General features: G+C 22.9%; 1 protein-coding gene across 8 annotated transcripts in view; it reads left to right on the forward strand.

Moving 5' to 3' along the window:
* Positions 1 to 252: 252 nt before the first annotated feature.
* Positions 253 to 14,093, forward strand: part of LOC122497972 (inositol 1,4,5-trisphosphate receptor) — a 59,867-nt gene continuing 46,026 nt past the window's right edge. For 5 of the 8 annotated variants that reach the window (XM_043605418.1, XM_043605419.1, XM_043605423.1 and 2 more), the window contains exons 1-2: positions 254 to 1,021; positions 4,371 to 4,562. In XM_043605418.1, coding sequence (XP_043461353.1) covers positions 4,465 to 4,562 — 98 coding nt within the window. In that variant the 5' untranslated portion in view covers positions 254 to 1,021; positions 4,371 to 4,464. Of the gene's footprint in view, positions 1,022 to 4,370; positions 4,563 to 14,093 lie in introns of all 8 variants that reach the window. The other 3 variants (XM_043605421.1, XM_043605424.1, XM_043605425.1) reach the window with 3 other exon arrangements.

Raw genomic sequence — 14,093 nt, forward strand, 5'->3', positions numbered from 1 at the left:
GCGCTTTCTACAATTTTGAATTCAAATCTCAGGATCGGAAGAAACGGTCAAAATGATTAATTGTTCACAAAATTTTTAATCAAACGATTTAGTTTATATTGAACTAACAGGTAAAGTAAAAACGGTATACTTTGTCCTTAAAAAAAACGGGTAAAAAATTATGTAAATTAATAAGTGACGAAAAAAAATTGATAAGCCCCCTGTGGATACGCTACTGCAAGAGCCGGAACCGATGAAAATAGGTCGCCATATTGGTTCCAGAAGCGGAAACGGAACCGGTACTTGTCAATGTTTTTGGTACTTGTGTGCTTGTCAACGATAAAACTTTCGCGGTTATAACTATAGTGGTCAAAACATTTGCCACTCGTGAGATCTTCTGGAACAGTGATTATCCGGTTCGCTCACAACACAACCCTCTCCCTGTTGGCCACATGTGTTATCCAGTCGGAGCAATTCCAGCTCCAGTTTTGTCTGAACCATCGTGGAGGTAACATCGTTTGCTCTTCGCGTGTTATACCATTTAATCCGCCCGTGACTAAAACATTTCACCAAATTATCCCATAACTGTTGAATTCATTTGAAAATTGAGAGAGAAAATAAAATTTTCATCATATTGTGAGTAATTGATGGTATTTCTCAATAATCGACAAGTGCCCGGTTAATCAACATACAAAAGTAAAACGTTCGCGCCTGATCATAGTCATATACACAAGTATTTTGACTTTTATGAATCCTATTAAAACTCTACGGCAGTGACTGGTGATCGAGCAGTAAAAGTGAAGTGAACCTCGTGGCACACGTTCTCTTTCCGTCTTTTTTTTAGTGTAATATACAGAAGTTCGTTCTTGTTTTTCTTTCTTGAGATGTAATAATTTCTTGAGGATATTTTTGAACTGGAGAAACAGATGAAATTTTTGTTTTTGGAGGAAATTGCGGAGGAAACGGAAATATTCTACGCGCGGATTATAGGTTTCGACTTTTCAAGCGACTTGAAGTTCGCTAGAGGAGTCAACTCTACGCGGTAAGGAAATGAGTAAACACGTTTTTTTAATTCCTTCTCATATATATTATTATTGTGCGAGACACGAGTGTACAAAGTGCGAGTTTTTCTCAATCATTTCTCTTTTATCGCATTTTAACAGCTGTGTCAACTATATTTTTTCTTTATTTCCTTCCGTTTCAGTTAGGCAAATATTTTCTTTTAATTGCATTTTATCTCCCATTTATCGTTATTTACCTCTTTATCATCGATTTTTAGATAATTTGGTTTGAACTATTTTAATAATCTAATTCTTGTTGATACATTCAGTATTCGCTTTTTTAGTTGGAATTTTTATTCTCAAGTTTTTGTATAAAAATATTTGATGTATAAAACTGCAAACGGAAATTTGAGAATTGTGTATTTATAACCTAAAAAAATAGTGATCTTTACTTTTTTATTTTATCTTCATTATTGTTGACGTTTGAAATGAAATTGTTAAAAAGGGAAATTTTAAAGTTAATATGGTATGTATTCAATTATTTCTCTAACAATAATTGTTTATTCAAACTTTTAATATCGTCCTTGATAAATTTTACTCGAGTTCGAAAATAATTTCAATTTAATCAAAATTGGCATTTAGGAAATTTTGATTTTAAAACACGTACGTTTTAATAACATTTCCAATTGTTTTTGTAATAAAAAAGAAGTGCGCACATTCCAATTGTTTGCAGACGATTATAAATTTCTTAGAAAAGAATTTTTATTTTTAATTGTAAAAATATGAAATTTAAAAAAAAACCTTGGAAAGTTTATGTTTACAGTTATAATTCCAATAAGTTGCCAGAAATCTCATCAACTTTTATTTATAGCTCAGGGTGACGAGTCTTTTTTTCCTATATATATTACATGGGGATATGCACCAAAAAGAATTTATTTAATGGTGTTAGTGTTACTTCACAAATAAATGAATATTACAGTCCATCTTTTCATTTAAATTCAGAAAGTTTTATCCAATAATAAATTGACAATTTTCCAATACCACAACAACTTGGAAGTAGGTGACAACAAATAATTGAATTTCGATCAATTTTCAGAAAAAAAAGTGTTCTCTTTAACTCTCAATAATTAGTAAAGTTTAAAGTTCAAAAATTCGATTCTATATTCTAGAATTTTTTAAAATGTTTGGGGGGGAAAAAATAAAGGAAAAATTAATTTCAATGTCTGACGACATTGAAATTAATTTTTTCTTTATTTTTTTCTGTTTTAATAACAAATTTGTTTGAAGTTCATTTTCGAAACTGTCTAAAGAATTTTATTTTCGAAATTTATTTTCCATTCACTAAAAATTAAAATTTACAAAATTGATTTATTTTGAACAACAATGTTATTTAAACGAATTTTGTCTCTTGCGGGGAAAATTCGATACTTGGCGTAATGCGATATCTTTCTATATAAAATTACGAAAATGCGAATGATTATGCAATTTTTGTAGCGGATTAACTGCAATAATAACGGTCATTTCAACGTTTACAAAAAAATTTGAGGAATTTCCAATTCATAACCTATTTTCCATTCGACATAATTGGAGTTTTTTTTAGTTTTTTTCCCTTTTATTTATTTATTTTTAAAAATTTTTATTAAGAAAATTTTATTGTATATACAATAAATTTTAATTTATTTATTTCTTATAAAAATGTTTTTTTACACAGTTAGAAAGCCGAGTTACGTTAATTTAGTTAAATGTGTAATAAAAAAGGATTGGTTTCACCTTCATGCAGTTGGGAAATTTAACTCTTCTTCTTCTGCTTCTTCTTCCTCTTCTTAAATGCGTTCCTGCTGTAACATTATTATAAACACAAAGGCACACACGTGTTGTCTCTTTAAAAGTCATTCTCACATGTAATGTAGACTTTATTTCAAACAACAACAAAGAAAACTAGTATCTGCCTCTTTATTCATTATATTTTTGTAACTAAATATTTCTTTCTTTCTTTTATACTGTAATTATAAAAGTGTACATATGTAAATCCAAATTATAAAAATTAGTCAGTAATTTAAAATTTTTGATTATTATTATTATTATTATAACTATTTTTTCATTATATTTATTAATTACTAGCAAATGTTACGCGCGCGGAACTTGATCCATTTATTCTTATTATGAAAATGACAAAATTTTTTATTTACAAATCCAAATTTTCGAATAATTTCATAATCAGAATTTAAAAAATTCATTTATTAAGAACATAAGTAATTATTATTGTTTATATCTTCAAAAATTTTAATTTCTTCTCAAGAATTCAATTATTTTCATAAATAATAACATTTTTCGGAAGAATTCAATATTATTTTTATAAATAGTAAATTTTTTTACAAAAATTCATTTATTTTCAACAAAATTTTAATAAAATTTCACGAAAGAATTCAATTATTTTCTAAAACTTTAATAAATTCCTCAAATCAATTAAATTATTTTAATAGTAAAATCTTTGCAAAGATTCATTATTTTCAATAAAATTTCACGAAAGAATTCAATTTTTTTCTTAATTCGCTTTTATAATTTCCAAAAGAATTCAATTATTTTTATTATATAAAAAATCCTTCGAAAAAATTCAATTATTTAATTATTTTTGTAAATTTTAGTAATTTTCTTTTCAAAAGTTTAATTATTTTAAATACAATTTTAATAAAATTTCAATAAAATTTCATGAAACAATTAAATTTTTTTTTAATTTTCAATATTTTTCTAAAAAATTAAAATATTTTCTAAAATTCAATTTTTTTTATTAATTTTTAATAAAATGTTTCGAAAGAATCCAATTATTTTCTAAAATTTAAATAAATCCTTTGAAACAATTCAATTATTTTTATAAGGAATAAAATTCATCGCAAGAATTAAATTATTTTTTATAAATATTAAAATTCTTCTCGCAGGAATTTAATTATTTTTCAATACGATTTTAATAAAATTCAGTAATTAAATGTTTAATTTCAATTATTAAGAAACACGATAATATTTTAAAAGTTTAATAAAAATCCTTCGTAAAATTTAATATTTCTTTAAAAACTTCCAATTAAAATTATCAATGAAACTCCATTATTTTTAAAAAAATTCAAAGAAATTCATCAAAAAAATTGAATTAGAATTTTCAAAAATTTTACTAAAATTCTTCGTTGAAATTTAATTATTCTCAAATTTTATGATAAGATTCTTTGAAGGAATTAATTTCTTTTTGCCTTTTTCTAATTTTTGTTATATTTATCAAATTTTTTTTAAATTTTTGTTATATTTATTAATTTTTTTTTAATTTTTCGTACATTAATTATTATTTATTGTTTTATTCATTTTCTGTTGAAATTAACAATATTTATTTTCAATATATTTCAGCACCAATGATGATTTTTGCGTACGGCTAAACGGACGACGGATTTAAAGAAGGATTATCAATCTTTTTACTGAAGAAAAAGGACAAAAAAAAAAAATGGGGGAAATTTTAGGATCGGCCAGTTTTCTGCACCTCGGCGATATTGTCAGCTTGTACGCCGAGGGAAGTGTTTCCGGCTTTCTTTCCACTCTCGGGTATGCTGTCATTAATCTTCATTTCTATAATAATTGAAAAATCCAGAAAAGAAAAAAATCGTTCACTACAATCTTTAATAGATTTTCAAGAAGAGAGACATTTTTTTCAATTCGAAGAAATTCGAAATTCGAAAATTCGAAAATTCGAAAATTCGAAATTCGAAATTCGAATTGAAAAAAAAAATTAATGTTGTAATGGAAAAAATTGAAATTGAAAAAAAATTCACTGAATTCAAAATGAAATAATTGTTTCTTTAAAATTGAAAGAAAATGAAACAATTGTTTCGAGTAACGAAACATTTAGATAGAAAGAAATAAAAGTATAAATAAAATGAATGGAAAAAATTATCAAGAGAGGGATAAAAATTGACGATTAAATAATAAATTACGGTACGAATCACAAAGGGAGAAATTTTAATTCGAAGAAAATGAAAAAAATCATTTTTTGTGATGAAGATTGAATTTAATAAGTTAAATGAAATTAATTACTTAAATTTAATTATTAATTAAAGATTTAAATTTAATTTTTAACTAAATATTTAAATTTAATTATTGATTAAAGATTTAAATTTATTTTTTAACTAAATATTTAAATTTAATTTTTAACTAAATATTTAAATTTATTTAAGTGAAATAAAATTTTCTCCTCGTGTGGAATTAACAATTATTTTATCAAATTTATCGAATTCCGAAGTGAATTTCAAGTAAAGTGTACATATTTTTTCTTTTCATTTCGTGCACCACGGTAAAATTACCACGAAGATTAAAATAACACTTAAATGGAATATTGCTTGAGGGTACTTTTTCTAGAGCCCTATGTTTGGTAACTGGTTATATTGACACGAATCGAAAATATAAAGAAAATAAAAAAAGAGGAGAGAAAAAAAAGGTGTGAATGAAGTTAGGATTTTTATGTTATTCATTCTAATTAATAGAATTTAAATTATCGACACAGCGAGAGTTTCTTTTTTCGCATATTGTTACTAATAATTTTTGCAACATCTCCTTTGTCTCTTATATATTCTTCTTGCGGATAAACAGATCAATTTTATCGATTGATCTTTGTATTTGAATCTTATTGAACAGTTTGACATTAATTTATTTATTATATACTTATAGTAGCGTCATGCGTACATTTTATTAATACTGATTTTAGTGTTTGAGAAAATTATTTTCTTTTTGTTAATAAAAATAAAAAATATTTATTTATTTTATTTTCAACAATAATTTATTGCTAATTTAATAATATTTGAGTAAACATACAAAAAATTTTTTTTTATTTTTTGTTTTTTATTTTTAAATAGGTATTTCAGCATGTGAAAGTAAAAAGAAATTGAAATTAAAACTCAATTTAGAGTAATTCAAAAAAGTAATCGTAAAAACGTATCGGAAAATAATTCATAAGTAGATATTTGAGAAAAATATTTATTTTAATTCTAAGCTAAATTTATAATTTTGTAAATCTCGATGTGTTATAATTTCTATTTTTGAATCGATATTTAGTATTTCAGAAAATTAACATTTATTCAGCATTTAGTTTAAAAGAAGTTGGAAATAGAATTCAGGCCGATAATCTTCGTCTTATCTTATTTTGTGAAAACACTTGTGTAATTCGTATAAAGTTTATTTAAAAAAAAAATTATAATTCGCACACTTTGATAATTATAATTTAATTCGAATTTTTTTCTATGGATAAGAGAAATCTGCTAAAAGTTATTTCAAGGTTTAGTTGCAAATATTTATTTTTATGTCAATTTTTATCATTCTCGAACTGCTTTTTACAAGGAGAGACCCACATTTGTAAAAATTACTAAAAATGGTTGCAATGACCGGAAATAAGGCCAGGGGACTTTTAGCATAATATACTACAGAATTAGATAAATTTACAAAAGAAATAGATAAATTTGCTACATTGAAATAGCAAGTTTTAATATTTTGTGTAAGAGTTGTAAATGTAGCGAAAATTGATTATAGTTTTCTCTAATTTAATTAGAAAAAATCTGACAAATGAAAACATTTTCCACTAAAACCTACTATCCACTGTAGTAATTTTTGGTGAGCAAGTGTGGCTAGCGAGTGCAGTCATATGGCGCCTGCATTTCTATTGGTTGCTAACTTCGTCAATCTCCGTAAATGAGCCGATGCCATCCGATCATTGACAGTGACTATGTTTCGCGTATGTAAAATAAATTTGGATATTATCTACAATAATTAAATATAAAGTGAAACGTAGGTCGTTTGTTATCTCAGAAATTGACCATTATAAATTAATAAATTTTGCATTTATTCCTGTCCCAAGAACTATGTCTTATAATAAGTTGTTAAAAGTAAACTGCTTTCTCGTAAGTGCCGTAAATTTTCATCATTCAATATATAAGGAAACAAAGATGTATGCTTTCAGTGAAATTCATTGTCGTGCGTGCAGTCGTGTATTAGTGTATTAATTAACCGCGTCTATGCATATAAGTGAAATAAACATGTGTGTGTCTTCAAATATGTATCCAACAAATATATAAGTGTGTGAGTGTGTGTGTCTGTGTATGTAAAAATCCGTATTTTTTCTTTCACTCTTTCTTTCTGCATTTACAAACGACTATAGTAATTTTACGTACACAATACTTCTGAGTTTACTACAGTTGTTTGGAACTATTGGACGAAATAGTAAGAAACTTTGCTAATTTGGTGAACATTTGTCGGATTAGTGACTTCGTGTAGAAAATAGTAAAAAATACAAAAAGTCCCCTTATTTCCGGTGGTTGCAATGTGAAAATAGTAAATTCTAGTGTGATTTTATACAAAAATTAGTAATCTCGGTCTCTCCCTATAGGGAAATTAAATTTTAAAGTAGTTTTTGTAAATGGAAAAGATATTTTTTTTCTAATTTGACAGAAAAGAGGAAAAGAACATTTTTTCTGATTTGACAAAAAAAAAAGAAAATATTTTCTCTGAATTAATTTTTTTCTGATTTTGACAGAAAAATATTTTTTTTTATTTAACAGAAAGGAGAAAATAAATTTTTTTCTGATTTCACAGAAGAGAGGAAAATATTTTTTTTATTTCACAGAAAAGAGAAAAATAAATTTTTTTCTGATTTGAAGGAAAATTTTTTTTTTCTGATTTAAAAAAAATGCACAAGTTTGCATTTTTTGAATTTATTGTTATATAGTTGGAAAATGAGAGGCAACCCTCTTTAGAATATCGATAATGCTTGACACAGGTTAATTAAGTCACTAAAAGACCTTCAATTGGAGGTGCTTCAACGATTTCATCTCAATAGCTATACAGCTAATGAGATAGCCTCACATGATTAACTTCAATTATCTATAAAAATTATGAAATTAACATACATACATAAATACTTTAATCTTCTTTGTGAAAAAAGAAAAACTCTTCATTGTCAACTTATTTTTAGAAAGATTCTTTCTCTCTCTCTCTCTCTCTCTCTCTCTCTCTCTCTCTCTCTCTCTCTCTCTCTCTCTCTCTCTCTCTCTCTCTCTCTTTTCTTCTTTGTTTTATTTATGTATTTTTTTCTTAATTAAAAATCTCAATATTAGCTTTATTTATGTAAATATTTTCTCTTAATTAAAAATTTCAATATTAGTTTTATTTATGTATTTTTTCATTTTCTGTTCTAATGAAGTTGCTTTTTTCTTTTATTCGTTATTTCTCTTTTGTCTGTTTTTTAATTCTGTTTGCTTTTCGTTTTTTTTTGCGAAAATTTAAAAATTTAAACAATTTTTTCCAAATTTTGTTATATTGTCAATATAAGTTTATTCATAATTTAGCAATTTTATTAATTATTCGACAATGCTATGAGTTTTTAATCGTTTTCATAAATTTTTTAACAAATTTTTCTTCTTAATAAATAATTAAAAAAATAAAATATATTTTCCTCTTTTCCATGTATATTATATATAATTACAGGCCTCGGATATTATGATTTTTTCGACTATTTTCAAATAATGCGACTTTTATCGACTTATATTAAAAAATTTCGACTTTTCTTCCAAATTTTGCGACAGAATACCATATTTTTAGTATAAAATGCTGCAATTTTTTCCATTTTAACGCGCAGTATAAAAAATAGCTGTAGATAAATCTTTCAAAAATTATTTTTGAAAATTTTTGCTAATTAAATTTTTGAAATATACAATTAAAAAGATTTTGAATAATTGAAATTTAGTAAAATTAATTGAAAATAAATCCTTTTTTTCAAGTATTTTATTATAATTTTTGAAAATTATAAAATTATAAAATTATAAAATTATAAATTTCATGAATTTTAATAAAACTCTTTGCAAAATCCAATTTTTTCTGGAATTTTATTAAATTCTAATTCTTCTATAATTTTAATAAAACTCTTTGCAAAATTCAATTAATTTCAGAAATTTTATTAAAACTTTTACCAAATTTAATAATTTCAAGGAATTTAATTAAAATTCATTGCAAATTTTAATTATTTTTCAAAAATTTTACTAAATTTTAATTATTTTTTAAAAAAATTTTATCAAATTTCAATTTTAAAAAAAAAATTTTAATTGATATGTACATAATTGTAAAACTATTACGTCTTTCAAAAATTATTTAGAAATATTTTTAAAAAGTTAATTTTACGAATTTATTTATTAAAATTTTTGAATATATTCTACCTTAATATCTTTAAAAAGAAAAATGAACGGTTTCAATTATTATAAAAAATTGAATTTTTGTATGTAAATAATTGAATTCTTGAAGAACTTTCGGAAAAATATTAAAAAGTAATATAGATAATTGATTTAGAAATGAAGTGTAGTTAAAAATTGTAGAGAATAATTGAATTTTTGTAAGGGTTATAGTTTTAATTTTTAGAAATTATTATAAATTTCAGAATTTGAAATTTTTAAAATTTTATTTTCTGGTGAAAAAAGAAATAAGAAGTATTTAAATATTTTATTTAGCAAAATTATACAAGTTTTGATTAATTGAATTTAGAAATCAGTGAAGAATCAGGGAAATAGAAAATAAAATATTTGTGACAACACTAAATTAAATAAACGACTTTTTCGACTTTTTTTCTATTTTTAATCGACTAAAGCGAATTTTTTTGTTCGTTAAAGTCGATCCGAGGCCTGTAAATATAATGTTAAAAATTATAATTTAAACAAATTATAAAAAAATTTAGATATTTAAAATTATTATTATTATTATTATTATTATTATTATTTATAATTTCATTTTTAAATTTATAAATTTTTTTAAATAAAATTAAATGAAAATTTTATTTATTTTGCAATTTATGAAAAAAATGTACCTATTTGAATTTAAAAAATAAATATAATTTTGAATAATAATATAACGAATTTATAATAATTAGTAATAATATTATAATGATAATAATGAATTTCGGTTTCGATAAAATGCATTTTCCCGTTATTTTAACATTTTCATCAAAGTTGATTCAATTTCATTAAGGAGTGAATCACTTTATCGTGTGTAATTTCCTTAAAAGTATTTTCCTCGCATTCTTTAAACTTGTTGGCTTCTTTTATATAATATCGAATGAATTAAATGGTTTTCCAATTCTTCCTGGAAATCAATTTTCCTATTTTTTCTCCCCCTCTTCCTTTTTTCTGAACAATGATTATGTGCGTGAAAAAAATAAAAAAAAAATTCAAGGCCATCAAAAAGTCGGATAAAATATTCAATTTTCTTCTTCTTTTCTCTCTTTCTCAAAGATAGAAATTTAATTAACAGTCTCGACTAAATATAATTTTCCATGAAGTGCGTGTGGGAAAAAAATCTATTTTTATTTTTTTTTAATCTTTCTTTCTGTTTTTTTTTTTTTTTTGAGAGAGAGAGAGAGAGAGAGAGAGAGAGAGAGAGAGAGAGAGAGAGAGAGAGAGAGAGAGAGAGAGAGTAAATATGGTGTCCTATTTTTAAAAAATATGTGTTGTAATTCGTATATATAATAATAATATAATACTCGTCTTTGCATACATTATAGATTATACAATATGAATGAACTGAGTTTATGTTCCAAGTGTGAGTTAACGTGTATACACTTGAGAGAGAAAGAGAGCGCGGAAGGTTGTCGCATCACAAAAGATATATAAGCACACTTAAGGTGTTTCCTTTTCTAGACAGAGACATGCTTAAGTAACTGCTTATATGCCAACATTTGTATAATGAACTAGTAAGAGTCGTCTTTCCCTTTTTATCGCAATTAAAGGGAAAAAAAGAGGAGAATAAAAAAAATCAAAGTGTCTGGAAAGAGCGACGTTTATTTTGCGCGCAGAAAAAAAAGTCATGTTAACTTTTTTTTCATAACTCACCTTGTTTCGAAGAAAAAAGGAACAACCTGAGAATGTTAATTTACTGAAAAATTATCTTTTCTTTAATTATTTTATTAAATTATTCTAATTCTAATTGCAGAAAAAAATGGAGAATTTATATTCGATTTTTTTGAGGTGGAATTTACCCATTCAATTTACCAAGTTAAAGTCCACAACGTTGATCAACGAAAAAAAATGGTTCACTAAGCAAATTAATTAAAAATAAAGCAGCAATATTGACACAAAAGTATTTAGAAAGAAAAGGTTGATGTTTATATTTAGATAATAATTATTTTACAATTAAATATTATATTCAAAATAATACTTGAATGCATTAAATAAATTTTTTTCGTTGATCATCGTTGTGGACTTCAACTTCGTTTCAATTTTAGTTTTTGTTGATTTTTTTCATAGATTTTTTTGTATTTTTCGTATATTTTATTTTGTATTTTTTTTTTATTTAGGTATTTTTTATTTTACGTATTTTGGTATTTTTCGTATTTTCCGTATTTCTCTAGTTTTTGTATTTTCGTATTTTTGTATTTTCTATATTCTTTCTGTTTTTTTATTTTTTGTATTTTCTGTATTTTTCGCATTTTTGTATTTTCTGTATTTTTCGCATTTTTGTATTTTTTTGTATGTATTTCCTGTATTTTTCTATTTTTTTTCTTTTGTTGTTATTTTGTCATATTTGTCATATTTTTATTGGGTGGGGCGAAAAGTTAAATGTATTTTTACATGTTGTTAAAAAATTTTTTTTTATTTTTCGTTTTTATACACATTTTTATATATTTTTTTAGAAAATTTTTCCCTGACTTGAAAAGAATCAACATTAATAGGATAAAAATGTGAATTATTATAATAAAAAAAAATTGAATGAAAATTAGAAAAAAAATTATTTCTCCAATGAAATGAAGTGCAAAGAAAAAGATAAATATTATATTAACGAGTTTCCAAATCAAGAATATAAAATAGATTCAATTATATATATTCTATATGAGATAAAAGTAAATCCGAAATCGATTTCGCAACAATTATTCGCTTTACACAGTAAAACGTGCCTATTCCCACAGCACCATTTGATTGTTGATATCGACAACATATTATATCGCTTGAGCAATTTATTACTCAAATATTGACAAACCTATCGAAACAATATAATCATTCTATTCTTTATGTTAATAATATGCAATTTGCGATTTTTTATTGATCGACAATCTTTTTTTCTTTCAAAAAAAGAAAAAAAAAAGAAAATTCAAAATTACAAACTCAAAATTATTTATCTTTTTCTTCACACATGATTTTATTATAAATATTTTTTTCATTCAATTTTTTATAACTGTTAATTCACATTTTTATTATTAGTTTTCACTCTAATTAGTTCATTAATTAATAATTATTATTTTCATTTATTTTTATTTGTGATTTTGAAAAATAAAAATTAATTATTAGTCCTTGAATTGAAAATTAAGAAAATTTTAATTTTTACTTCAATTTGCGGAATTAAATCGTTTTTAGTAGAATTAATAAAATATTCCACTGATAAAAAGAATTTATTTAATATTTAATTATTTGTACAATTGAAATTAATTTATGATTTAAATATTAGCAGAGTAATTATTACCAATTAACAATATTTATTCTGCTAATTATAATTAATTACAAATGAATTAATTATTATTAGTTACTATTGATTAATTTAATTAATTGTATACAATTAAACACTAAAAGCTACTTTTTTCTTTATTTTTGAGGAAAATTTATAACACTTTAAATTAGCTAATAGTTGAAATAAAAAAAATTCTAAAAATTGTAATAAATTCTTTAAAACGATTGAATTATTCTCAAAAACTTTTCGAAAATCAATAATTTTCAATATCTATACAATTTTAGTAAAATTCCACACAAAATTTTAGATAAAATTCTTCTCAAACATTCAATTTTTTTATAAGTAATCAAAATTATTAAAAATATTTCATAAAATTTTTCGAAAAAAATCAATTTAAAAACTTTTTATAAAATTCTACCTCAAGAATTTAATTATTTTTACGCAAGCAATAACATTTTTCACGAAAATTCAATTATTTATAAAGATTTTAATAAAATTCTGCTGCAAGAATTCAATTATTTTCCCAAGCAATAAAAATTTTCACGAGAATTTAATTATTTAAAAAGAATTAAATAAAATTCTTTGCGAAAATTCAATTATTTTCATAAATATAATAAAATTCTTCTCAGATATTCAATTATTATTTACGAAAATTCATAAATTCTTTCTTTAATTCTTCACAATTATTCAATTTTTTTTCCAAATACCTAATAAAATTTTTCACGAGAAATCAATTATTTAAAAAAAAATTAAATAAAATTCTTCGCAAAAATTCAATTATTTTCATAAATAATAAAATTCTTTTCAGATATTCAATTAATTTTTTACAAAAATTCATAAATTCTTTCTTTAATTTTTTACAATTATTCAATTATTTTCCTAAGCAATAAAATTTTTTACGAGAATTTAATTATTTAAAAAAAGAATTAAATGAAACTCTTCACAAAAATTCAATTATTTTAATAAATAATAAATTTTTTAACGAGAATTCAATTATTTAAAAAAAAATTAAATTAAATTCTTCGAAAAAATTCAACTATTTTCATAAATAATAAAATTCTCTCAGAAATTCTTTTTTTTTTACAAAATTGACAAATTCTTTCTTTAATTCTTCACAATTATTCAATTATTCAATTATTATCCCAAATAATAAAATTTTTTACGAGAATTCAATTATTTAAAAAAAAAAAATTAAATAAAATTCTTCGCAAAAATTCAATTATTTTCATAAATAATGAAATCCTTCTCATATATTCAATTAGTTTTTACAAAAATTCATAAATTCTTTCTTTAATTCTTCACAATTATTCAATTTTTTCCCAAATAATACATTTTTTCACGAGAATTCAGTTATTTAAAATAAAAAATTAAATAAAATTCTTCGCAAAAATTCAATTATTTTCATAAATAATGAAATCCTTCTCATATATTCAATTAGTTTTTACAAAAATTCATAAATTCTTTCTTTAATTCTTCACAATTATTCAATTTTTTCCCAAATAATACATTTTTTCACGAGAATTCAGTTATTTAAAAAAAAAAATTAAATAAAATTCTTTGCAAAAATTCAATTATTTTCATAAATAATAAAATTCTTCTCAGATATTCAAT

Source organism: Leptopilina heterotoma, unplaced genomic scaffold (assembly GCF_015476425.1).
Source record: "Leptopilina heterotoma isolate Lh14 unplaced genomic scaffold, ASM1547642v1 Lhet_14, whole genome shotgun sequence".
Taxonomy (NCBI): Eukaryota; Metazoa; Arthropoda; class Insecta; order Hymenoptera; family Figitidae; genus Leptopilina; species Leptopilina heterotoma.